Source organism: Colobus angolensis, unplaced genomic scaffold, assembly GCF_000951035.1.
Source record: "Colobus angolensis palliatus isolate OR3802 unplaced genomic scaffold, Cang.pa_1.0 Scaffold1, whole genome shotgun sequence".
Taxonomy (NCBI): domain Eukaryota; kingdom Metazoa; phylum Chordata; class Mammalia; order Primates; family Cercopithecidae; genus Colobus; species Colobus angolensis.
In genome coordinates, this window is record NW_012110918.1 from 16,880,116 (window position 1) to 16,907,752 (window position 27,637).

A 27,637-nucleotide genomic window follows, 5' to 3' on the forward strand; every position below is an offset into this window, starting at 1 on the left:
GGGGGGGTTTCACCATGTTGGCCAGGCGGATCCCGATCTCTTGACCTTGTGATCTGCTCACCTCAGCCTCCCAAAGTGTTGGGATTACAGGCGTGAGCCACTGCGCCCAGCTTTTCACTTGGTTTTCTATGAAAAAGAGAAAATCTGATTGACGCTGTGGAAGATACTACACTAAAAAAAAAAAAAGTACTATATTTTCTAATATTATCAGTGTTTTCTCCTGAAGCTTTTGCCGCTTTTTCAAAATCTGGAAGAAACAAGGCGGTTGATTCCTTTAATTTCAGGAGCATGTAGCTTCATTTATAATAACAATGTTTTTGAAAAATAAATTAAACCGACAGTTTCATTTGTACGACGGACTTTAATAACACGCCTCTACTGAACAAATGGCGACTAACTGGGGAAAATGGAATTACGGTAACCGAGGTAATGGGGTCAGGGACTCACTTTCCTTCGCTGCTTGTTGGGCGGCACGGCGAGAACGCTCTGAGGAGGTTTGGTCTGTTGGCCACGCCGTAGGCCGCGATGCATTCTGGGTCCTGGCAATATGGCGTCCTCCTTGATGTGCTGATGAGATGAGTTTCCCTGTAGCTCCAAACCAGAGGGCAAAGCTTCCCTGACCCAGTAAGCCCTCATTGTCCGTTTTCTCCGTGGTTCCGTGTCGCCTGTTTCTCAGGACTCGTTCTCAGGCAGGAGAGAGTCTCGGGGCTGAAGGCCAGGACCAGCCAGGCCGCGCGGACCTGAGGTTGAGGAACCGGGTGCGGGCGAGCACGATGGGCCGGTCCTGGCTCTGGTTGCGGCAGCTCAGACGAGTGCGGGACCCGCAGGGCTGAGAGTGGCTGGAGGAGACCCAGGGCCCTTTGAACCCAATCCCTTGGCCGGAGACCTCGGCCCAGTGGGCGAACCGGCACCAAGAGCGGCCTGCCTGTCTTCGGAACTGCTGAGGCGTTGGAGGCCGAGAGCAGGGTCATCGTGAGGCCTGAAGTCTCTTACGCTTTTGACAGCTCCGCTCGCAGCCCCTCTGGAAACGTGCAGCCTAGGAGCAGCCAGTGGCTTGGGACTTGGGCTGGTGTGTGTCTGCGGAGCTTCTTGGGCTACCCCATTTCCTAGCGGCCCCCACCTCCCCACTTCCCGCTCAGAGTTAGCGATAAGGATCTCAGACTTTTTGCCTGAGTAAGGGTCTCCGCACTCTCCATCCATTTGCTTTTCGATTTCCCTTTTTTCTGTTTCTTATTTCACCAATTCTGATACACGCTAGTTTTTAAGGCTGGAGGTTCTTGAGCGCTTGCTGCCAAGGACTCCCCCACCCCCTCCCCCACTGATGGAGTCCGAAATGCTGCAGTCGCCTCTTCTGGGCCTGGGGGAGGAAGATGAGGCTGATCTTACAGACTGGAACCTACCTTTGGCTTTTATGAAAAAGAGGCACTGTGAGAAAATTGAAGGCTCCAAATCCTTAGCTCAGAGCTGGAGGATGAAGGATCGGGTAAGTGGATTCTGAAGGCACCCCTTGAACTTGGTAGTTTTTCCAACAAAGAAAGTTTACAGCCTGAAAAGTGTCCTTGGGAAAGCGCCGACATTTCCCCCCAGCTACACGTTGTAAGTCAATTAGAAAGCAAAAGCCATTTCACACTGCAGTTTTTGGTTGAAAATGGGAAAGGCTGTTTTGATTAGTCGGTATTCACTGGGTAGTGTTAATTCAATTCCAACTAAGTTCTGATTCAGATAATAAAAGTTAAGCAAATTTGAAATACAGCATTGCGAGTATTTACATGCTCTTCGGCATACTACTTTGTTAACACTTAGAGGAAGGGCAACGTGCGATATAATGCTTATACCCACATAATTAGTCTACTTTGTAAAATTTCCAAGCTGGGTGAAGTGCAGAAGTCTGATATACTATGCTAGGAAACAAGATTACTGGAAAATGTTCAACTAGTAACGAATTAGTGCAAAGTTATTTTAAAGTTATAGTGAACTTCATTCTAGTCTTCTAAACAATTTGTCTTGAAGCTAGACTTTCCTCCTTTTATGTAGCGTCGTGTTGCTGTAACTTGGAGACAGGATTTCTTTAATCGTGAGTTAGGGTATGAGGCATTGAATGCAGGTTTCAGATTGTCCTCATGGTGTTGGAGTGTGGAGAGTGATTCACAAGCAGCTGGTAGGAAAGAAAACAGCTGAATTTTGTTGTTGAATTTGTCCTTCATAAGACACCATCTATTTCCTGGTCTCAAAAGAGTGGTACTTCTTCTCATGTATGCACACTTGTAATTTGTCTTTTTGTAGGTTATTTTCTCCCTCTAGGCTGCTTTTATTTATTTGCACGTTTCAGTGGTATAAAAGAGGAAGTTGGTGTTACAAGGTTTGATTTCCTCTAGGCTTATGTATATGTTTATGGAATATTATTGTTTTTCAATATATGATGATGAACATATATAAGATTACACTTCTGGGCTGGCGCGGTGGCTCACACCTGTAATCCCAGCACTTTGGGAGGCCAAGGTGGGTGGCACCTGAAGTCAGGAGTTTGAGACCAGCCTGGCCAACATGGTGAAACCCTGTCTCTACTAAAAATACCAAAATTAGCCGGGCTTGGTGGCAGCTGCCTGTAATCCCAGCTACTCGAGAAGCTGAGGCTGGAGAATCGCTTAAACCTGGGAGGCAGGGATTGCAGTGAGCTGAGATCGTGCCATTGCACTCTAGCCTAGGAGACAGAATGAGACTCTGGCTCAAAAATAAATAAATAAATAAAGATTACACTTCTGGTAACTCTAGTCAGTCAGTAGTAAGCAGTACTTTAGTTACTGATTTGGCTTACTTCTAAAAGGTTAGAAAAATTCGTTTAATCGAAAAGCGGTTTAAGGAGTTAAATAAGTTAGACATTGGGGGAAGTTGTATAAATTCTATCTTATGAATATCTTTAGTAGTAATTATATAGTTAAAAGCTTTTGTGGTAGCTATACATATATGAAAATACTTTTTTTTTTTTAAGTTCTATGTGGAGGGCAGTTTTTTTTTTCTTTTGAAATGTGGTTCCCTCTGCTGTCCTAAACCTATGTTCCAACTGTTCGAAACTGATTAATGGGTATATATTTGATCTTTTAATTAAAACATTAATTTGTGAATGATCAACATTCCCTAATAAGCTTTTCACAGGTCGTTAAGAGAAACAGAAGTTCTGTGACTCTTAGTAACTACTGAGATTGCTGCTTAGAAAGCAGCTGGGGAGAAAGTTTGCCGTATCTGTTTTTCAGTGGAGAAAATCAGCAGCTAACATCTTCAGTTGAGTTTGTGGGAGTTTGGAATCTTGTCATCTCTTCCCTCAGGTCAGACCTTGATGGACCGTTTCACACACCCTATAGGACAGAAATTGCAAACTCAAATGATACTACGAGTGAGAAGGTAGCATCAGTGAATGAAACAGGCCACATTTAAGAAGAATGATGGCATAGGTTCACAGATAAAGATAAATGGCAGCTGACATTTGACACAGTGTGTGTGACAGTTTCTGGAGGGTGGGAACAAGAGCTCCCTGATGCCGTAACTGAAGGGGCAACTGGGCCTTGGCCAGGCCTCTCTCTTTCTTTGTCTTTGAGAAGCCAGCAAACTTTTATTTTTTTACATGTAAAGTCTTCCAATTTGTAAATATTCTTACTAATTCAGATATATTACCAAACACATGGTAGTCCGACACCGTAGGCTGAACAAACCCCGTTTGTGGAGTGTTTTTCTGTTTCTTTCTTTTTTTTGAGACAGGGTCTTGCTCTGTCATCCAGGCTGGAGTACAGTGGTGAGATCACATGGCGCACTGCAGCCTCAACCTCCTGGGCCCAAATGATCCTCCCACCTCAGCCTCCCCAGTAGCGAGACTATAAGTGTGCGCCACTATGCCTGGGGTTGGGGAGTCTCACTGTGTTGCGCAGGCTGGTCTTGAACTCCTGGGCTCAAGCAGTCCTCCTGCCTTGGCCTCCAAAAATGCTAGGATTATAGGCGTGAGCCAACATGCTCAGCCTGGGGTGGTTTTTTTTTTTGAGGTGGAGTTTTGTTCTTGTTGCGCAGGCTGGAGTGCAGTGGTACGGTCTTGGCTTACTGCAACCTCCGCCCCCCTGGGATCAAGCTGTTCTCCTGTCTCAGCCTCCCAAGTAGCTGGGATTACAGGCGCCTGGCTAATTTTTAAAAATATTCTTAATAGAGATGGTGTTTCACCATGTTGGCCAGGCTGGTCTTGAACTCCTGACCTCAGGTCATCCACCTGCCTCAGCCTCCCAAAGTGCTGGGATTACAGGTGTGAGCCACAGTGCCTGGCCCTGGGGAATTTTTTGACCAGTGGGTTACCTACGTAAGAATCTCTGTTACCCAAGCCTCCAGACCACACTGTCTCACTGTGCTGGAGGTGGCCTCCAGTCTGGTGGAGCAGCATGACTGTAAAGTGAAATGCGTGAGTATGGTTGTTCTGTGCTAGGAGCTACATCAGCTCCTTCCTGGTGGCCATTGACTGTCCTAAATGCAAGCTGAGATTTTGCTTCTCATGACTAACGTGCAATTCCATACACTTTTATTTTGTGCATATAGTAATGATTACTCACGGGCATCCTATTTAGTGGCCTTGCTACAGATCCCTAAAGTTGACATCTTTACCAAAGCTGACTGACTGATGATTCCCAAGAAGTTTCTTTTGCTCCTCGACATCCGGCATCCTTCCAGAGCGACAGCCCGTGCCCGCTCGCAGTTGGGACGCCTGCCATCTTTGTTTTCAGTCAGTCTTGGTTTTCAAATGCCACTTTTACCACATTTTAATTTCTAAGTTAATTTCTAAGTTAACTTCTAAGTTTCTAATTTTAAACTGTTAGTTTAAAATTATTATTATCAAGTTAGTTTGTTGTTTGGTTAATTCTGCTATTTACACTGAATGAGGCATGCATGCATCCATAGTGTTTTTAGTTTACAATTTTCAAATAATTAGACGTATATGAATTGTAGTTCAGAATGAATCATTCACAGACCTTTGGCTAAAACAGATATGTATATATCGCCCATATTTGTGTTTTTGGCTCACTGCAACCTCCGCCTCCTGGGTTCAAGCAATTCTCCTGCCTCTGCCTCCTGAGTAGCTGGGATTACAGGCGCCCGCCACCAGGCCCAGCTAATTTTTTTTGTATTTTTATTAGAGACAGGGTTTCACCATGTTGGCCAGGCTGGTCTCAAACTCCTGACCTCAGGTGATCCGCCCGCCTTGGCCTCACAAAGTGCTGAGATTACAGGTGTGAGCCACCGCGCCTGGTCTAACTGTGATACTTTATAGTTATCACAGAGTTCATTTTCCTACTGGAAAGTGGGTAGTGGGGATAAGTGGTCTCAGATGACTCTTTTGCCTGGAATATGTGGGATGGAATCAGGGATGCTTGAGAGCTGTTGCTCTGAAAGTGTTGACAGATGTGCTATGTCGGCACACATGTAGACTGGCAGACATACTGTCTACATGCAGGTAGCACCCCTGGCAGACGTGTTCTGTGTACACGTGTGTGGGGTCATTGGCAGACACACTATTTCCATGCATGTGGATGACCACTGACAGGCATGCTATGTCTACATGTGTAGGGGATGTAACAGTAAGATGAAGAAGACTATTCTGTAAACCATTCTCTAGGCTCAGTTGCATTGCTCTGTAGCTATACTTTGCATAGGTCATGGAGGAAGCAGAGTAGATCTGTTCAGTTAATACATGTACTGCCAAAGGTTTAGGCAGCCTTTTCCGCAAGGGTAATAGCGATCCTTCATAATCCTACACTATCCCCTCTGCTTTCCTCGCCTCACGTCCTCTCCACGTTCCAACTGCACCCTGTTCCACTCCCCTGAGACTGCTCTCCACATGGCCCCGGTTTGTTGCTAAATCGAAAGTTCTCTTTTCTGTCCTTATTTCACCTTTCAGCAGCATCCCACAATGTGGACCATCGCTTCTTCATAAAGCTCTTCCCTCCCTTGCTTCTGTGCCTTCACGAAACTTGGATTTTCCTCTTAGGTCACTAGTTGTTCCTTCTCAGACTCCTTTGCTACCCGACACCTAAATGCAGGGGCACCCCAGGAATTGATCTCGGACTCCATTCTCTGTTCTGGGTGTGCCCCTCCCTAGCAGATCTCATCGGGGCCCAGGATTTTAAATACTGTCTACACGCCAGTGATGGTTAAACCCCCAATCTTTTTTTTTTTTTTTTTTTTGAGACGGAGTCTTGCTCTGTTGCCCAGGCTGGAGTGCAGTGGCCGGATCTCAGCTCACTGCAAGCTCCGCCTCCCGGGTTCACGCCATTCTCCTGCCTCAGCCTCCCGAGTAGCTGGGACTACAGGCGCCTGCCACCTCGCCCGGCTAGTTTTTTTGTATTTTTTAGTAGAGACGGGGTTTCACCGTGTTAACCAGGATGGTCTCGATCTCCTGACCTCGTGATCCGCCTGTCTCGGCCTCCCAAAGTGCTGGGATTACAGGCTTGAGCCACCGCGCCTGGCCTAAACCCCCAATCTTTAGTTCTGATCAGGCCTGAAATTTCTGTCTTCGATGCCTACCTATTGCCTGCTTTTTCTTAGTCTTCTCCATCACCACTTGCCACAACCACCATCCGCTCAGTTGTTCAAGCTGTAAGTTTAGAGTTTATCCTTAATTATTTCCTCTCCCTCTCTTTATCGCTGCATCCAATTCATTAGAACCCATCAGCGTTACTTCCAAAGCATGTCTTACATTGGCCTGCTTCATTTTGTCTCCACTGCTGCAGCCCCAGTTCAGGCAGCCGCTGTCTCTTGTCTGGGTACTCCATTCGTGTCCTGACTGGTCTCCCTATGTCCATTCTTGCCCTAAAACCAGTTTTTCACATAGCAGTCAGAGGCATCTTTTATTTTTATTTATTTTGAAATGGAGTCTCTCCCTGTCACTCAGGCTGGAGTGCAGTGGCATGATCTCGGCTCACTGCAACCTCTGCCTCCCGAGTTCAAGAGATTCTCGTGCCTCAGCCTCCCAAGTAGCTGGGACTACCAGTGCATGACACCACGCCCGTCTAATTTTTTGTATTTTTCGTAGAGATGGGATTTCACCATGTCGGCCAGGCTAGTCTTGAACTCCTGAGCTCAAGTGATCGTCCCACCTCGGCCTCCCAAAGTGCTGGATTACAGGCATGAGCCATCACAGCTGGCCAGAGGGATTTTTTGAAAGTGTGAATCAGATTCTGTTACTTCCTTACTGGTGGTCTCCATTGGCTTTCTCTGTGCTTAAAGTAGAACGCAGACTCCTCGTGCTGGTTCACAAAGCCTTCATGATTTGGCCTCTGCCTGCCTTTTCTGCTTCTTGGATAGAAACTCCTGGGATGCTTTTCTCTCTGATCTTTGCACACATAGCTCCTTCTCGTTGTTCATACTTAGCATCTAGGTCCCTTCCTCAGAGAGGCCCACCATCACCCCATCTGAAGCAGCCACCCTATCACTCATAATCCCTCATGATGGCTCTTTATTTCTCTGATGTTTTTCTCCCTACTTCCTCCTGGAGATGTGAGCGTTTCATCATAAAGCAAGGACCTAGTCTAGTCTGTGCTAGTCCATAGGACAGTGCTTGGCACATAGTAGGGCTTCAATAAAACTATACTGATACAAAATTGATAGTTTACAAAGGGCTTCCACATACGTTATCTTTAAGGCTCAACAGCACCATAAATTACCTAGGGATCATTATCTCCACGTTACTGATGAGGTAACTGGGGTTTTAACTGAATGGCCTGCCTAATGTTACGTAAGTAACATGGCTAGCAGTGAGAGGACATGGAACCTGTCCAGAAGGAGAAACAAAGTTTAGTTCAAAATAAAACAAAACAAAACTGTATCATAATGTCTCAACTGAAAAATTTATGTTAGGAGGTCATGGGGTCTAAAGTAGCAGACCAGCAGACCACCATTGGGCAGACAGAGAATGATGCTCAGTCTGCTCGCAGCATGTGCCCTGTGCGCTGGGGCTTCCCCTAGACCATTGGAGGGATCCACAAGGTCAAAACTGTTTTCATAATAATGGAACACTGTTGGCCTTTTCCACTCTGTTGATATCTGCACTGACAGTGCTAACGTGACGAATCAAGACAGCAGTGCCCAGATGGACTAATAGTTCCTGATTTCTTTGCCATGCACATGGAGAGAATGTCCTTGCTAATAAAGCAGTGAACATGATGACTTCTACTAAATCTTGACTCTTGAGCACACACCTTTTTCAGACTGTGTGTGCTGCTGCTTCTGCTGCAGGCAAAGCCCAGTGGCTGCCTGGAGGAGGAGCATCTGCTGCCCTCATGGACACAGCATGCCCCAATGGAATCACCGACAGGCCACCTCTGGATGTTCAGGCCTGTGTACTTGGCAGACGTGTTTCTGAAAATGAACTCAGTGAGCTGTCACTTCAAGGAATACAACTGACAGTATTTGTTGCCAGTCATGAAATTTGAACCTTCAAGTGAAAATTGGTTTTGGAAAACTTGTATCTGCTGCTGTGAGCTTGGCAGCTTCCCAAGACTTAAAGATGTTTCCGTGAGATCCATAGTGATATTAATGAATGGAATTAATGTTGTAGAATGAAATGTGCCCACATTTGGAACATTAGCATAATTCAGTGAACCAGTATTTCCAGATGACCAATCCATGATATTACAAAATCATCCATGGGTAAAAGATCCATTCAATGTTAGACCAGTGGATTTTAATGTAATAGGGTACAAAAAGTTCACCAGTGGATAGGTGTTTTTGGTTTCTTTTTTTTGAGATGGAATCTTGCTCTGTTGCCCAGGTTGGAGTGCAGTGGTGTGATCTTGGCTCAGGCCCTCCTATTGCTCCAGATTTCTAGTGCGTGTCCAGAGGCAGATGCACCACCACCCACCCAGTAGCTCTTGTGCTGGGAGTGGAGGAGCACCCAGTCTGTCTGAAGGAACGTCCACTCTGTCTGGCGAGGAGGAGGTGGCCAGAGGTTCAGCCAAGGTAGATAGCTCATGGGCAATATCCTGTCTCTCCAGGGCCCTGCTGCCTAGATAGACTGACAGACACGGTAGCACCAAATTATAATACACAGGTATAGGTATCAATCATAGTAATTACAGGTGAGAATGACATTATTATTGGGAGCATCTTGATTTAGTATTAAATAAGTAAATCATTTGCATTGAACTGCATTTATGAAAGAAATCATTCGCGTTGACCAGCATTAAACTCCCAGCAGCCAGTGACTTCAGGTAGTTGGTGATGGGGAACTGCCCCAGGATTCCAGCTCGGGAGTTGTGCATCCATTTGTGTTTTGAAATACCTTACTGGCTATGGATGGAGTGGGGGGATTGGAGAGGGGCGAGGCTGGAGGTGGGAGCACCAAGTGGAGAGGAGTTGTGCTGATCCAGGTGAGAAACCCTGGGGGCTGGGCTTGGTGGCTTACACTTGTAATTCCAGCACTTTGGGAGGCTGAGCTGGGAGGACGTAAAAAGTTTTTTTTTTTTTTTAATCTAGATAGATACTTTCTTTGTGGTTCCTGAGACTCACATGAGACACTGACATGAGACACTCACACGAGTGCTTGTGTGATTGTAAGGGCAGTGGCCACCGTCAGGGCCTCCTGTTTCTCCAGAAGTCTGTCTCACCCCTCTCTGATCCCTCTACTGCATCCACAGACAACAAGATCTTTCTAAACACAAACGTAGGCACAACAATTCCCTGGCTGGGATTCTGGAGCAGCTCCCCGTCACCAACGACATGCTGAGCCCAGGAATTTGAGACCAGCCTAAGCAACAAAGTGAGGCCCTGTCTCTACAAAAAGTAAAACATAAGCCGGACGTGGTGGTGCGCACCTGTGGTCCCAGCAACTCAGGAGGCTGAGGCGGGAGGCTCGCTTGAGCCTGGGAGGTGGAGGCTGCAGTAGTAAGCTATGATTGCGCTGCTGCACTCCAGCCTGAGTAATAGAGTGAGACCCTGCTTCAATAAAAACAGCAAAAAAAGAAACATTGGGAGCCACAGAAGAGGCAGCTGCGGTAGGAATGGGCACTAGAGCGTGGATCCTACTGATTTAAAGAAGGTAGAAATAGAGTGTGAAGTGGGTGGGTTCCAGTGGGCGGAGTTTGTGGGTCTAGTGTGGACCGGCTGGCTGGTACAGTTCTGCTCTTTTTATTTGCTCTTGAAGTGGATATACTTTTCATTAGTGAGTCTCATGCGAGTTTCAGGAGCCACAGAGAGACCATCTGCCTAGATTAAAAAAAGAAAACTTGAAACATGCTGGCCGGGCGCGGTGGCTCACACCTGTAATCCCAGCACTTTGGGAGGCTGAGGCAGGCGGATCACCTGAGGTCAGGAGTTTGAGACCAACCTGGCCAGCATGGTGAAACCCCGTCTCTACTAAAAATAACAAAAAATGAGCCGGGTGTGGTGGCGGGTTCCTGTAATCTCAGCTACTTGGGAGGCTGAGGCAGGAGAATCACTTGAACCCGGGAGGTGGCGGTTACAGTGAGCCAAGATCTTGCCACTGCACTCCAGCCGGGGTGACGGGGTGACGGAGTGAAACTCTGTCTCATTGTTTCATTCTGAAGAGCTGTGGAAGAGTCTTGAAATGGATACGAACATTTCCTCATTATCACCCTGTGGAGCTCTAGAGCTAGAGTTTTAACAAGATAGCGTGTGGATTACACACAGGAGCTGTCCTCCAGGTTTCCGACTCTATCCTCCTCTTATTCAAATGACTTTAAAAAGGAATTTTGGAGGCTAAGGTGGGAGGATCACTTGAGGACAGGAGTTCAAGACCAGTCTGGTCAACATGGTGAAACCCCCGTCTCTACCAAAAATATAAAAATTAGTCAGGCGTGGTGGTGGACGCCTGTTATCCCAACTACTTGGGAGACTGAGGTATGAGAATCGCTTGAACCCGGGAGGTGGAGGTTGCAGTGAGCCAAGATCACGCCACTGCATTCCAGCCTGGGCGACAGAGCGAGACTTTGTCTCAAAATCAGTCAATCAATCAATCAGTACAAAAATGAAAAGGTATTTTGGTCATCTACAATACTTGTTTCAGGAGAGCTGAAGTTTGATACCTTTTCTAAAGTCTAAATATGTGGAAAAGGGCCAGGCACAGTGACTCATGCCTGTAATCTCAGCACTTTGGGAGGCCGAGGAGGGCAGATCACTTGAGGTCAGGAGTTCGAGACCAGCCTGGCCAACATGGTGAAACCCTGTTTCTACTAAAAATCCAAAACTCAGCCGGGCATGGTGGCAGATACCTGTAATCCCAGCTACTCTGGAGGTTGAGGCAGGAGAATCACTTGAACCCTGGAGGCAGAGGTTGCAGTGAGCCGAGATTATGCCACTGCACTCCAGTCTGGGTGACAGAGCGAGACTCTGTCTCAAAAAATAATAATAAATAAGTACATAAATATATGGGAAATGCCATTCCAGTAAATATTTGGCATTATAAAGCAATGCTTTAACTGTGTTCTAGACCGGGCACAGTGGCTCATGCCTGTAATCCCAGCACTTTGGGAGGCTGAGGCGGGTGGATTATTTGAGCTCAGGAGTTTGAGACCAGACTGGGCAATGTGGTGAAACTCTGGCTCCACAAAATACGAAAAATTAGCCGGGCGTGGTAGTGTGCGCCTGTGGTCGCAGCTACTCGGATAGCTGAGTCAAGGGGATGGTTTGAGTCAGGGAGGTCGAGGCTGCAGTGAGCTATGATCATGTCACTGCCCTCCAGCCTGGGCGACAGAGCTAGACCCCGTCTCAAAAAAAAACCCCTGAAACCTTTAAACTTGTCACGTACTGGTAGGTGTGACTCTGCAGAGAATTTTCATGCCTTTAGAGGCAGAACAGGAAACAGCTGAAGAGGAGACGGTCCCTAATAACAAGTTTGAATTTTACCCACAGCTGTCGGTATATTTTTCAGGTGCGTTTGTTGTTCTTGACTAGTACTTTTTGTATTTTAAAATGTTGATGTAATTTCAAACTGACAGAAAACCTGTAAGAATAGTATCATGAGCGTCCCTATAGCCTTTGCCCAGGTTCCCAGATTGTTTCCGTCTCGCCTTGTTTACTGTCGCCCTCCATTTACATATTCAGACTGAGTTGGAGATGCTGTCCCCCTTCTACTCCTAAACACCGTGTCTGTCTCCGCAGAGGAGGCCGTTTTCTTACGGAAGCACAGTGCCGTTGAGAGAGTCAGGACGTGTATCATGGATATGTGCTCCCGGCTCTCTAGTTCAGAAGGTCAGGTGTTGCTGCCTGCCCACCCCCGTGTTCATGATGCCCCGCCCGTCACCCAGGATCATGCGTTGCATTTGGTGGTTGTGTCTGTGTAGCCTGCCTTCATCTAAAGGAGTCTCTCAGTCTGTTTTAGACTTTCTTGACCTTGATTTTTTTTAATTGTGGTGAATTTACCATCTCGACCATCTTTCAGCACACAGTTCGGTGGCAGGAAGCACACCCACGTGCTCGTGCAGCCGCCACCAGCAGCCATCTCCAGAAGCTTTCCATCTTCCCAGACTGAAACTGTCTCCATTAAACGCCAACTCCCCATTCCCCTTCCCCAGCCCTCGGTAACTGCTGTTCTACTTTCTGTCTCTGGGAACTTGCTGGCCTTGCATGTTGTAGATTGTACTGACTTTGAGCTGCCTGGTCTCTCCTCATCCTCACACTGAGGTGGGGCATTTGGGGTAATGATGCGTCTTTTTCTGTGAATCCCATCAGGAGCACACGGCGGTGCTTTGTCCCGGTGCTGTCATGCTCATTTGACCCGTTACCATCAAGCCCTTTCTTGCTGAGTGGCCGCCTCCTGGCTGATGCTGCCGTTTTGCCATACCTGCTTAGGAGCACGTCCTGGCTTTCCAGCACAGCCAGAGGGCCCAAGCTCACTCCATGCCCTCGCTGCCCCAGTCCTGGAATTAGCCTTTCTCCAAGGAGCCTGGTTCCTGTTAGTGGCGAATGGCATTGAGAAGCCAAGAACGTGTGCATTTAAGAGCTGGGGCTGTGTGCCAGGCCTTTGGTATGGCATGTGTCTCCTGTTGGTTGGCCCTCTGAGCAGGGGAGAGGATGGCACTCTCTGTGTCTCGTTTACCTCTGTTTCTCTGTGTATGCTGGAAACCATGGATGTGCAGAGAGAGCTCCAGTCCAGCTCCTCACCATGATCTGTTCTGCCCTTCTCGCTTTTCCTGCTACCACTCCCTCCCCAGCCATGGGAAACCAGCTCCATTGTTCTCATTGAATCACCGGCTCAAACCTGGAATGCACAGAAGGGAGCCTCCGAATGGCCAACCCTGGCCACTTGGGAAAGCAATGCTACAAGAGGTTGGCTTCAGTTTCTGAGGTAAACGTTACCTATGGTGAAATGCACAGACCCCAGCTATCTGAACAATCGACTCATGCTGTCTAAAAGTAAGTGTCAGCATTAGTCAGTGTTTTGTGGGGAAATCGCTGTTGTTTTACGTAGATGGCACTGCATGTAGGGTTGCATGGGGTGAAGGGGATGGAAGACATGGTCGTGGCCCTGTAGGAATTTACATCTTATTAGAGAAAAACAACATCCTTATACGCAGCTGAGTAAAAGCACGGTGCAGTCATGATCTGCCCTTGAGTAACAAGGTAGCGATTTCAGGAATTCTGCTGCTGGCCATTGAGATGGTGCCTGTTCTGTACCAGAGACTTGGCTGAGCGCCTTGCTGGATGGACTGTGGAGTCCATGGTGGTCGAGACGAAGATCTGTGTACTCAGGTGGAGTGGTTGGGGGAGCAGGGCGGAGGATGGACAATGAATTCACAAATGACTGATTTATAGAATTTAGTCATTCAGCTACTATCATCGAGCCCCTTCTCTGTGCCGGGCACTGGGCTAAGTGCTGCAGATACCGTGGGGAGTAATTCTTGCATTGAAGGTGTTTTCCAGTCTATCAGGGCAGGTGGATGACAGTGCAGGAGGCAGGGTGTGAGGTGGTGGCGGCTGGATGGGCCGGACAGAGACAGGCCTTCTGGTGGTGGGAGCTCTAAGCCAGTAGCTGAAACAGAACGGAGGGGAGAGGGCGGAAGGTTCAGCCGGAGGAACCGGGACGTGCAGGAGCTGGGAGGTGAGTGAGTGGGGTCTTCAGGGAAACACTGTTGGGGGTCCTCCTGCGAGGGGCCTTTGCCCGCCTGGTGCTCTGTGCCTGCCATTCCCTTCCCACACTGCCACTCCCCAACACTTGGTTACGTGTTTGTTTTGTCTCCCCACTAGCATGTTGTATAGAGAACAGGGACTCTGTGTTCACCACTGTGTCCAAGGCTGTTCCCGGGGCGACTGGCAGTCAATAGGTGATCAATAACTGTTTGTTGAGTCAAGGAAGGGAGCAGAGACCCTGAGAAGAGAAGAATTAAGACACCTGTGAACCGGCGGGCTGGGTAGGACAGATCCTGACCGGCTTATCAGGCCACAGGAATTTGGATTTTATCTTAAGGACAAGTAAGAAAGCTTTTAAAGCAGGGTGGTGACATGTTCAGAATGGCATTTTATTTTTATTTTTAATTTTTTTTGAGACAGGGTCTCACTGTTACTCAGGCTGGAGTGCAATGGCGCAGTCACCGCTTACTGCAGCCTCGACCTCCCTGGTCTCGGGTGATTCTCCTGCTTCAGCCTTCTGAGTATCTGGGACTACAGGCATGTGCCACCATGCCTGAGTAATTTTTGTATTTTTTTGTAGAAACAGGGTTTCACCATGTTGGTCAGGCTGGTCTTGAACTCCTGGGCTCGAGTGATCCACCACCTCAGCCTCCCAAAGTGCTGGGATTACAGAGGTGAGCCCTCGCGCCCAGCCCAGGGGATGGCATTTTACAAAGATCCCTGTGGCTGCAGATTGGGGTGTGTGAGTATGTGTATATGTGTCTGAGTGTGTACATGTGTTTATGCGTGTGTGACTGTGTGACTGTATACCTGTAAGTGTGTATGTATGAATATGTATGTGTTTGTGTGAGTCTGTATATGTGTGAGTGTACATATGCTTATGTGTATGCATGTATGTTGATGTCTGTGTGTATGTGTGTACGTGTTTATGCGTGTGTATTTATATGTCAGTGCGTGTGTATTTGTGAGTATATGTGTGTGTGAGGGAGGAGCATGGTGTGGGGTGGGGAGGCTCTTGAGGGTAGGAGGAGATGAGGGTCTGGTGGCAGCTCAGGCTGGGAGTGACAGGCCCGGCAGCTGCAAGAGCCCCTGGAAGCAGAATTGAGACCCTTGGTGACTGCTTGGGTGCAGGAGGAGGTAGGGTGACACGCAGCCTCCTAGTTGGATGTAGGAGAGAAAAGCAAGATACACCGGGCATTTGGAAAGCCAAAGAACACGTGCTTGCTTGTGAGAATGTACAGAATGTTTTGCTGGGATGTGTTGAAATTGTTGCCTGAAACGATGGTTGATCTTGTGCCCTCGATGTCTGGCCGTCATTTGCCCCTGCCACCCCTCGCTCCCCTGCTTGGGGGCTGGGTGGTCTTGACAGTTTCCCCAGTACACAGTGAGCATCTTTTAGTTTGATGTTTTCTTGGAGAGCTGTTTATTTTATCCTTAAAAGTAGATCAGACAAGGCCAGGCGTGGTGGCTCACACCTGTAATCCCAGCACTTTGGGAGGCTGAGGCGGGTGAATCACTTGAAGTTAGGAGTTCGAGACTAGCCTGGCCAACATGGCGAAACCCCGTCTCTACTAAAAATACAGAAATTACCTGGGTGTGGTGGCACACACCTGTAATCCCAGCTACTCAGGAGGCTGAGGTAGGAGAATGGCTTGAACCTGGGAGGCAGAGATTGCAGTGAGCTGAGATTGCACCCCTGCACTCCAGCCTGGGCAACAGAGCAAAAAACAAGGGCCTGGGCAACAAAAAACAAGGGCCTGGGCAACAAAACAAGACTGTCTCAAAACAAAAAACAAGGTAGATCAGACAAGCAGTTTAAAGATATATCAAAACAAAAGTACTGTCAAAAAGTTAAATCCGATGTTTCCTGGATTTTCTGTAAGTCCTTGCTAAGGTCCAGACTTAGTTTTCAGCTAGGTGTGACCGTCGCCTGCCTTGTCGCCGATGTCTTGAAGATGCTTCATGTTGGCACATGTGGCTTCATTGGGTGGGCTACCATCCTGCATCAATAGTGGGTGGTTTCGATGGTTCCTGGTCTGTTGCTGGTCTGGCCTGGCAGGTGGCAGAGCTTGGGTCAGACCCGCAGTTTGGCCTCAGGGCTCAGGCTCCAGAGAACCGCTGTGCAGCCTTTTACTTCATACACACAGCTCTTTTCACCAAAATGTGTTTTTACTGGGTCAGCCGGCGTGAATGTTTTCCCTGAAGAGTTTTTTAATTTTTTTTTTAAATTTTTTTGAGACAGGGCCTTGCCCTGTCACCGAGATTGGAGTGCAGGGTGCATTCATAGCTCACTGCAGCCTTGAATTCCCGGGCTCAAGCACTTCTGCCACCTCAGCCTTCAGAGTATCTGGGACCACAGGTGCACACAACCACCAGCCTGGTCTCAAACTCTTGGCTTCCAGTGATCCTCCCTCCTCAGCCTCACAAAGTGCCGGGTTTACAGGCATGAGCAACTGTGCCTGGCTCCTGAAGAGTTTTTGTTCTTTAAATAAAACTTTAGACTGAAAATGGCCTTCATAGTTGAAAAACATTTTAACATTTTTTTTTTTTTAATTTGGAGTAACCCACTTCCTTGAAAACTTGTTTTTATTCCTTCAGATTACAAAAATAACACATATCAGTGTAAAATGTTTAGAACAACCTATGGAAAAACATAACAATGGAAGGAAAATTACATAAAATCCCACTACGCCCCTTGCTATGGTTTGAATGTTTGTGTACCTCCAAAATTCATGTTGGAATTTAAGTCCCGAGTGACACAGAAGAGAGGGGGCCAGGCCAGGCCCAGTGGCTCACGCCTGTAATCACAGCACTTTGGGAGGTCAAAGCGGGCAGATCACTGGAGGTCAGGAGTTCTAGACCAGCCTGGCCAACATGGTGAAACCCTGTCTCTACTAAAAATACAATAATTAGCTGGGCATGGTGGCACGTGCCTGTAGTCCCAGCGACTCGGGAGGCTGAGGCAGAAGAATTGCTTGAACCCAGGAGGCGGAGGTTGCAGTGAGCCGAGATCACACCACTGCCCTCCAGCCTGGGCGATTGAGACTCCGTCTCAAAAAAAAAAAAAAAAAAAAAAGGGGTCTTTTGGAGGTGATTAGGCCACAGGGCTCTGCCCTTTGGGTGGGATGGGTGCCTCTGAAAGGGGTGGAGGGCACTAGCTGGGCCCTTTTCGCCCCCTGCCTCATGCCAAGTGAGGACACAGCACAAAGGTGCCATCTCTGAAGCCTAGAGCAGCCCTCACTAGACGCCCAGATGCTGACACCTTGATTGTGAACTTCTCAACCTCTAGAACTGTGAGAAGTACATTCCTGCTACTTATAAATCACCCAGTCTTAGGTATTTTTGTTGTAGCAGTAGGAACGGACCAAGAGGCCACTGCTGATATTTTGGTGTCCTCTTCTCTGTCATGCAGGCCTGAGCTGGACTGTGAGAGACGGGAAGGGTTTGGCTGGTTGGTGTGGAGGGAAGGAAGGTGTGTAGACGGGGCCCAGCCTAAGTGGTAGGAAGGCCTTTTGGAAGTAGAAGCACAGTAGGAGATGGCACTCATATCTATGTTAGGCTTCAGTACAATTTGCTAAAAAATAAGCTAAGGCCAGGCGTGATGGCTCACGCCTGTAATCCCAGCACTTTGGGAGGCCGAGGTGGGTGAATCACCTGAGGTTAGGCGTTCAAGACCAGCCTGTTCGACATGGTGAAACCCCGTCTCTACCAAAATACAAAAATTAACCGGTGTGGTGGCGGCACCTATAATCCCAGCTACTCGGGAGGCTGGGGCAGGAGAATTGCTTGAACCTGGGAGGCGGGGGTTGCAGTGAGCTGAAATCACACCACTGTACTCCAGCCTGGGTGACAGAGTGAGACTCCTTCTCAAAAAAAAAAAAAAAAAAAAGCCAGATGGGGGGGTGGCGCCTATGGTCCCAGCTACTCGGGAGGCTAAGGTGGGAGGATCACGTGAGCCCAGGGAGATTGAGGCTGCAATGAGCTGTGATTGTACCACTGTGCTTCAGCCTGGGCAACAGAGTGAGACCCTGTCTCGAAAATAAATAAATAATTAAAAAAATAGGCCAGGCGTGGTGGTTCACGTCTGTAATCCCAGCACTTTGGGAGGCTGAGGCAGGTGGATCATGAGGTCAGGAGTTCGAGAACAGCCTGGCCAACATAGTGAAACCCTGTCTCTACTAAAGATACAAAAATTAGCTGGGTGTGGTGGCAGGTACCTGTAGTCCCAGCTACTTGGGAGGCTGAGGCAGAAGAATCGCTTGAACCCAGGAGGCGGAGGTTGTGTGAGCTGAGATTGCGCCACTGCACTTCAGCCTGGGCAACAGAGTGAGACTATGTCTCCAAAATAAATAAATAAATAAAGGAGATACTTAAAGTTCTGTTTTCTTTTTTTTGTTTTGAAATGAAGATATCTGTTTTAGTAAGGTTCTTTTGGTTGCAAAGACGAGTCTCACTTAAATTTCCCTGAGCCACTCTGTTGTCTAAGGATGCCCAGCACATCTTAAGTGCTGGATGAGTTGCCACAAAGTGAACACTCTTACAACCAGATCGAGAAACAGAACAGCCCCACCCTGAAGACCGTCTGTGCCCCCAGTCGCCGGCCACCCCCCCCCCCAGGAAGCTGCGCTCCTCATGTCCAGGGTGTTGTGACTGTACTTTGGCTTTTGGTTTCTCTCACTCAGCACTGTCAGTGAGATTCGTCCTTGCTGCTCTAGTAGCCATGCTCATTCACCCCCTTGGACCGGAGGTAACTCACCTGCTGATGGGCATTTGGGTGGTTTCCAGCATTTAGGCTATTAAAATTGTGCTTCAGGGAACATTCTCTCGTGTGTCTTTTCGGGAACACGTGTCTAATATGCCTCTGGTGTTGATTCCTAGGAGTGGCATTGCTGGGAGATAGAGAATGCAAATGTTCAGCCCTAGGAGATGCTGCCACACTGTTCTTACTGTATTGTATTTTTTCATATTAAAACAACTTTCAGGTTTAGGGTACATGTGCAGGTTTGTTATATAGGTGAACTCATGTCACAGCAGTTTGTGTGCAGATTATTTTGTCACCCACATATTAAGCCTAGTACCCAATAGCTTTTTTTTTCTGATGTTCTCCCTCCTTCCACTGTCTACCCTCAAGTAGGTCCGAGTGTGTGTTCCCTTCTTTGTGTTTGCACATTCTCTTCATTTAGCTCCCACTTATCAGGGAGAACATGTGCTGTTTGGTTTTCTGTTCCTGTGTTAGTTTGCTAAGGATAATGGCCTCCATGCTCCCACAAAGGACATGATCTTATTTGTTTTTGGGGCTGTGTAGTATTCCATAGCCTGTCGTATTCCATAGCCTATAGTATTCCATAGCCTGTATGCACCACATTTTTTTTTTTTTTTATGCTGATCTCTGTCATGTACCATATTTTCTTACCTGATCTGTCATTGATGGGATTATGCTATTGTGCATAGTGCCGCAGTGAACTTAAGCATATGTATCTTTATGGTAGAAGGGTTTCTAGCATTGTGTGAGATTCCCAGTTCCTCCACATGCTTGCCAATACCTGGAACGCATGTTATCTTGAAAGTTTTGTAGAAAAACACCTACAGTTCTTACCCTTGAGACTTGTACAGATAATACTAGGAAGTGTCAGTTACACAGGAGAGCCTTTCTGACTGTTTGTTGGATGACTGCGCCAATGCCATCAGTGACTTTGTGAGGTTTGGTGGAATAGGGAGCTTGGTAGAAGCTGAATTCCTGTGGAATAATTGTTAAGAAGGCAAAGGGAAGGGGAAATGGTGGTCACACACCACGAGGGGTGTGGGAGGAGCAAGGTGGGCTGGTGACTGAAGGAGGCCACAGTAAACCAGTGTTTTCTCTAAGAAGGAGCCAGTGCAGGGGAGAGTCAAGACAGGGGAGAAGGTGGTGAAGGAAGAGGCACTGCCTGTGGAGGGGGTAGAGCCCCAGGGCTGGGAGGTGGAGGGAGGCATGGGTGTGGGAGCTGTCTTGCTCTGTACTTTGTATCTCTTTATAATTTGTAAATATTTTAAAACGTGGATTAATTTCCCTAATCCTGACAAAGGCCTTAGCAGGCACATTTTGTTACAGTTGAGTAAGCTGAGGCTATTTGGAGAGCACATCCAACCTTACCAAATTATTTGGTTGTTATGTGGTGAGCCAGGAACTGCATCTAGTGCTCGGACAGCTTTGGCACCACTGCACTTCAGCTTGGGTGACAGAGTGAGACTCTGTATCAAAATAAATAAATAAATAAAAGTCTATTATCTTAGAAATAAATTTAAAAATAAGAATATCTTTTATATTAACCCACATATTTCTGTTTATTTTTTCTGAGACAGTCTCATTCTGCCCAGTCTGGAGTGCAGTGGTGTGATCTCAGCTCACTGCAACGTCTGCCTCCCGGGTTCGAGCAATTTTCATGCCTCAGCCTCCCAAGAAGATGCGACTACAGGCGTGCACTACTATGCCCGGGCTAATTTTTTTGTATTTTTAGTAGAGATGGGATCTTGCCGTGTTGACCAGGCTGATCTTGAACTCTTGGTCTCAAGCAGTCTGCCTGCCTCAGCCTCCCAAAGTGCTGGGATGACAGAAATGAGCCACTGCCCCGGCCCACATATTTCTGTTTCTAGGCTTCATTCCTTTTATAGCTCTGAGCTTGAATCTGGTATCATTTTCCTTCAGTCTGAAGAACTTTAACTTTGCTTATAATACTGGTATTTTGGCCACACATTTTCTCAGCTTTTGTTTGTCTGAGAATGTCCTTATTTCACCTTTATGCTCCTAGTACTTTAAGGATGTTCTGTTGTCTCATGCTTGCCTTGTTCTTAGAGTCTGCTGTCAGTCTTACTTTTGTTCTCTAGGACGTAATATTCTTTTTCTCCTCCAGCTACTTTTTAAAGATGCTTTTGTCATTGAAATTTAGCAGTATGATTACAATGTACCTTGGTGTAGTTTTCCTTGTGATTAGCCTGCTTGTGGTGTGTTGACATTCTTGGATCTGTAGGATTATACTTTTCACCAATGTACTGCCATTATTTTTCCAGTTTTCCTATTTCTTCCATTGTTCCTCCTCAATCTTCAGAGCTCTGTTTACATTTATTTTAGATGCTAGATATTGTGCCACTGAGGATCCCCATTCCCTCCATCTTTTTTTCCTCTGTGATTTATTTGAGTTGTTTCTGTTGTAATGTCTTCACGTTTTCATCTATTCTTCTATAGTATCTAACATGCTCTTTATTTTATTTTTATAGAGACAGGAGGGTCTCACTATGTTGCCCAGGCTGGTCTTGAACTCCTGGGCTCAAGCGATCCTCTTGTCTCGGCCTCCCACGGTGCTGGGATTACAGGTGTGAGCCGCAGTGCCCAGCCCTACCATGCTTTTAAGCCAGCTCATCCTATGTATTTCAAAATTTCAGATGCAATTTTTTTTCTCTAAATGTTCCATTTGGATTTCTTTCTTCATATTCATACTCTCTTTTAAATCCTTGAACACATTTGTAATATTGTTTTAAAAATCTTTTCTGTTATTTCCTTGTCACTCTCATTTTTGGGTCTAGATGGACTGATTTTCTTGTGGTTGTGGATCAGGCTGTCCTGCTTTTTCTTACCTCTAGTAATTTCTGATTGGATGCTGGACATAGGGAGTGCTACGTTGTTGAGCATCTGCGTTTTGTTTTCTGCATTTAAACAGTGTTGAGTTTTGTTCTGGCAGGAAGTTAGTTTACTTGTGGATCAGCTGCCTTCTTACAAGGCTAGTTTTCTATCTTTTGAAAGCAGTTCTAGGCTGGGCATGGTGGCTCACGCTTGTAATCCCAGCACTTTGGGAGGCTGAGGCAGGAGAATCGCTTGAACCCGGGAGATGGAGGTTGCAGTGAGCGCCATTGTACTCCAGCCTGGGCAACAAGAGCGAAACTCTGTCTCAGAAAAATGAATGAATGAATGAATAAATAAATAAAAGCAGGTCTAGGTCAGGATTGGAAGACTATGGCCCCTTGTTTTTATAAGTAAAGTCTTTTGGAACACAGGCCTATTGTTTGGGGATGGTCAATGTTGATTTCGTGTGACAGTGGTAAAGTTGAGAAGTTGAGGCAAAATCTGTATGTCCCACAGAGCCTAAAATATTATCTGCCCCTTTACAGCAGGAAATTTGGTGACCCCTAGTCTAGAGAAGCCTTTACTTTTGGTCTAGTTTAGCCCTGTGCCTAACGTTGTGGCCTTTGAGTCTCGGCTGAGGGTGCTTCATGAGGTCCCTTCATTCTTCCTCGTTGGAGCTTGAATGTGTCTCACTCTGTTGCGCTTCTCCTTCCCCTGTGGTTGCTCTTTACCTGGCCTCCTGGAGTCTAACCAGCAGCACGCCCTGCCTCGCATTCAGACAGGGACTCAAAGGGCCCAGCTCCGTTTCTGCCTCCTCCTTGTGGCTGTCTCCTCGTTACTTGCCACTCTTGTTCTGGCTGTTCTGGCCATCATGAACTCAGATCTCTCTCTCCTCAGCTCAGTGACTGTCATGGTCTGTACGGGCCCCTGTCTCCATGCAGAAAGCTCCTGTGTCATGGGGCACACCTCATTTGTCTTCCCTCTCTCAGGGGCCACGTTCCTGTATGACACGTTGTTCAATGCCTGAAGAAGTGTTTTATGTATTGTGTTCAGTTTTCTGTTGTGTATGGTGGAAGGGCTAGGCTGTTACTACTTAGTCCATCTTTTCCTGGAAGTGGCAGTCCCCCTAAGTATGATATAGAAGGGGCAAATGAAAGAAAGTGCTAGGTAGATGAATGACACGACGGGATCACCTTTTATTAAGTAGGTTAGAGTAGCTGATGATTGATTTTTTTTTTTTTTTTTTTTTTTGAGACGGAGTCTCACTCTGTGGCCCAGGCTGGAGTGCAGTGGTGCGATCTTGGCTCACTGCAACCTCCACCTCCTGGGTTCAAGCGATTCTTCTGCCTCAGCCTCCTGAACATCTGGGGCTACGGGTATCCACCACCATGCCTGGCTAATTTTTGCATTTTTAGTAGAGATGGGGTTTTACCATGTTGGCCAGGCTGGTCTCAAACTCCTGACCTCAAGTGATCTGCCTGCCTCGGCCTCCCAAAGTGCTGGGATTATAGGCGTGAGCCACCGTGCCCAGGCTGATGGTTGATTCCTTGCAGTTAATAAGTTGTTATGTATTAATGAGTTGTTCTTTCACTGAACCTAATTTTCCCCCCCAGTGGAGTTTCACTTTCCAACTTTCACATGACATTAATATTTAAGATTACATTGGTATATCACATTAATAGTACAGATTAAAGTTTGGAAGAGTTCAGCTTTCATAATCCCTAGACAACTAATTTACAAGGCTAGATTTAGAGTTTCTCCTTTCTCTGATAGAAACATTTGCATTTCATTTGGGCTTTATAAAGCCAGGTAGGTCAGAGGTTGAAACTGAAATAATTGTTAAGCACGTAAGAGGATTTAAGGATAAAATCCTCCCGTTTTGGTGTTACAGATCTAAATTGGGCACTCAGACATGTAGTGCTAGAGTGCTGGATTTGTCTCGCTACCTTGAAGATTTAGTTAATTATACAGAAATCCTCTTTTGGTGTTAATAATTGTTCAAGTCCTATAGAAAATGGTCTAATTGTTCTTTACATTTAGCTATTTTGTTTAAGAAGGTCCTTTCTAGTCTGATTTGATTTCTTTCTTTTTTAAAATTAGGAAGTAAAGAGTACAGCAAACATCTATTTACAATTCCATCAGTATTTATAAAAACATCTGTGTTCCCCCAGCCCAGTCCAGATATAGAATATTTCAGTACCCTGGGAGTTCTTCATGTGTTGCACCTTGATCACAGTTACTCCCTTTCTTCAAGAGGCAAATACTTTTCTTCCTTTTATTGGCAATAATTATTTCTTCACTTTTCTTTTGAGATGGGGTATCATTCTGTCTCCCAGACTGGAGTGAGGTGGTGTGATCATAGCTCACTGCAGCCTCGGCCCCCTGGGCTCAACTGATCCTCTCACCTCAGCTTCCCGGGTAACTGAGACTACAGGTGCACACCACCACACCAAGCTAATTTTTGTATGTTTTCTAGAGACAGGGCTTCATTGTGTTGCCCAGGCTGGTCTCAAACTCCTGAGCTCAAGCAGTCTGCCTGCCTTGGCCTCTCCCAAAGTGCTGGGATTATAGGCGTGAGCCACTATGCCCAGCCTCTTCACTTTTCTTAATGGCTTTCCTACCTATGCGTGCATCTTTAAAAATTGTACTTCAGTTTTTCATGCGTTGCTTCTTTTCTCAGTATTGTATTGATAAGAATCAGGTGGGTTGAGAAAAACATTTAGGTATGCTGTAGGCGTAGAGTAACTATTTTAAATTCTTTTTTAAACAAAGAATCAGGTGATTGAATATCTGTTGTTCACTTCTATGTAATATCTCATTTCATGTATATATCACAATTATCCATTCTACTGCTGAACAATGTTGAAATTAGCATTATTTATTTATTTAGAGACCGAGTCTCACTCTGTCACCCAAGTTGGAGTGCAGTGGCACCATCATGGCTCACTGCAGCCTTGACCTCCCGCAGTCAGGTGATCTTCCCACCTCAGCCTCCCAAGTAACTGGGACTACAGACAGGTGCCATCACACCCGGCTTCTTTTTCTTTGTATTTTTTTGTAGAGATGGGGTTTTGCCATGTTGCCCAGACTGGTCTCAAACTCCTGGGAGAAGTGAGCATCCTCATATATTCTGGTACACATAAGCAGGCATAAGATATAAGATCACTGTATATTTTCTTCTTCTCTTTTTTTTTAAATGCCTGTTGAAGTCTTTTCCCCAGTTTTCTGCTGAGTTGTGTTTTTCTTACTGATTTTAGGAGCTTTTACATATTTTGAATGTGCATTATAAATAGCTCCCAGCCTGGGCAACATAGTGAAACCCCATCTCTACCAAAAAAAAAAAAAATTAGCCGGGCATGGTGGTGCGCATCTGCAGTCTCAGCTACTTGGGAGGCTGAGGCAGGAGGATGGCTTGATCCCAGCAGTTCCGGCTGCAGTGAGCCGAGATCGCACCAGCACACTCCAGCCTGGGTGACAGAGTGAGACCCTGTCTCTAAAAAACCAAAACCAAATTCCAAAATCTTTCTACTCGGAGGCTTGTTTTTTCACGTTCCTTATGGGTTCTTTTGGCATTCTCCATTTTAATGTAGTCTGATAATCAGTCTGTTCCTTTTAAGGTCAGTGCTTTTTTTGCATCTTGTTTAGGAACTCTCTCCCTTGATGGCATGAAGGTAATCTCCTATATTGTCTATTATGGCTTTATGCTTTTTCTTTCCCATTTATGTTTTGTATAAACTTTGTATATGGTTTAAGGTAGGGATCTAGTTTCAAGGTCAGTGCTTTTTTTGCATCTTGTTTAGGAACTCTCTCCCTTGATGGCATGAAGGTAATCTCCTATATTGTCTATTATGGCTTTATGCTTTTTCTTTCCCATTTACGTTTTGTATAAACTTTGTGTATGGTTTAAGGTAGGGATCTAGTTTCCCATGTGGATATCTAGTTGTTTTAGTAGATTTTTGTGAAAAGCTCGTCCTTCTTCCTCAGTAGCAGTGCTCTGTCATAGGCCAAGTGACCAGTGTAGGTCTGTTTGGGACTTTCTGTTTATCCCATTGATCTGCTGGTGTCATTGGTCAGCCCTAGCACCACTGTGTCTGCTTTAATTACTAGGGTTTTATAAAAAATCGTGTGAAGGAAGCACTTGTTTTTCTTGAGAATGTCTTGGCTATTCTTTTCTTTTGTTCTTCATATAGGTTTAACAATTAGCTTGTCGAGTTCAAAGAAAGAAAATTTGGGGGGTATTTGATTGGGATTGCATTGAGCCTATACATCAATTTGGACAGATTTGATATCTTTTCAGAATTGAGACTTCTGGTCCACACGCGTGGCATATCTCTTATTTAGATAGGTCTTCTTTAATTTCCCTGAATTAAGTTGTATACTTTTCCCTGTAGAGGTGTTGCCCATCTTTTGTTGGAATTCTTTTAAGTACTTGATATTATTTTCATGCTGTCCTAAGAGGCACCTTTAAAAAATTTAAGCTTTTAGCCTGTTATTTGGTAGGTATATAAGAATAAAAATTATTTTTTATATTGCTTTATATGCAACATTCATGATACCTCCATGTCATCAGGAGCCCCGGCAGCCGTGCACACAGCTTCCTGACCCCTTGATCCTGAAGAGTGTGAGGCTGCTGGGGATGGGATGCAGTTATGTGAGGGGTGTGGATGCAGAGGAGCCAGCTGTGGTTTCGTGCTGGTCTTGAGTGTCATTCTAATCACGAGGCCACCTTACACTCCTCTACTCTGAGACGTCCACAGATCAGAAGGCTCATGGGAACCCAGATGGAGAACCGGCTCCTAGCACCGGTCTTCCCCATTTATCTTAACTGGTGCATTTCCAGGGCAGCAGGGCTGCAAGAGTCAGCCCTACAGCTATCTGCCCACATGCCTGGGTCTGGGGAAGGTTTGGGCTTCATGTCAGTTCTTGAGTTCCCGAGAGTTCGTGTCCAGGCTGGGAATAAATTGTTCCACAAATGCCTGGTAGAACTTGCCCGTGAAGTCATGTAATCCTAAAGTGTTGTTTGTAAAAAAGTTTTTAAAGTTCTGATTTAAGCTTTTAATTTTTTTTTGCTTTTTGAGTCAGTTTTGGTAAGTTACATTTTAAGAAGACTTTGTCGATTTCATCTAGGTTTCAAATTTATAGGCATAAAGTTGTTTGTAACATCCTCTTGTGATCTTTTTAAAGTCAATGGGATTGTAGTAAGGTTTCCTTTTTATTCCTGACACTGAGATTTGTGTGTCCACTCTTTTTTTTTGTTTTGTTTTGTTTTTTTTTGAGACAAGATCTTGCTTTGTCACCCAGGCTGGAGTGCAGTGTTGCGATCATGGCTCACTGCAGCCTTGAACTCCTGGACTCAAGTGATCTTCCTCACTTAGCCGCCCAAGTAGCTGGGACTACAGATGTGTGCCACCACGCCCAGCTTATTTAAATTTAATTATTTTTATTTATTTTATTTTTTGTAGAGACAGGGTCTCCTTATGTTTCTTAGGCTCATCTTGGAACTCCTTGGCCTCCAGTGATCCTCCTGCCCTGGCCTCCCAAAGTGCTGGGATTATGGATGTGAGCCACCATTCTTGGCCCCCTAGTTGATTTTATATCTTATTATTTTCTTCTTTCTACTTCCCTTGGGTTTATTTTATTGGCTTTCCGGCCATTCTTGAGGGGGAGATTCTTGAGATGAGTACTTACCTTACTAGTTTTCAGCCAATTGTCTCTTCTAATGTATGCACTTAGCATTTAAAAATGTAAATGCTTAGTGGCATTCAACAAGTAGTTTTTAAAAGCAAATTTATTTATTTATTATTTATTTATTTATTTATTTTAGAGACAAGGTGTCCCTGTTTTGCCTAGGCTGGTCTTGAACTCCTGGCTCCTCCCGCCTTGGCCTCCCAAACTGCTGGGAATATAGGCACGAGCCACCATGCCTGGCTG

General features: G+C 46.1%; 2 protein-coding genes across 2 annotated transcripts in view; one reads left to right on the plus strand and one right to left on the minus strand.

The window, feature by feature from the left end:
* The window catches only part of NPTX1 (neuronal pentraxin I), a 76,945-nt gene extending 75,745 nt beyond the window's left edge, over positions 1–1,200 (minus strand). The window contains exons 1-2 of the mRNA XM_011933219.1: positions 1,129–1,200; positions 741–940 (exon numbers count right to left, since the gene is read on the minus strand). Coding sequence (XP_011788609.1) covers positions 741–940; positions 1,129–1,200 — 272 coding nt within the window. The remainder of the gene's footprint in view (positions 1–740; positions 941–1,128) is intronic.
* The window catches only part of RPTOR (regulatory associated protein of MTOR, complex 1), a 400,798-nt gene continuing 373,684 nt past the window's right edge, over positions 524–27,637 (plus strand). Inside the window, exon 1 of the mRNA XM_011933231.1 lies at positions 524–1,483. Coding sequence (XP_011788621.1) covers positions 1,322–1,483 — 162 coding nt within the window. The 5' untranslated portion in view covers positions 524–1,321. The remainder of the gene's footprint in view (positions 1,484–27,637) is intronic.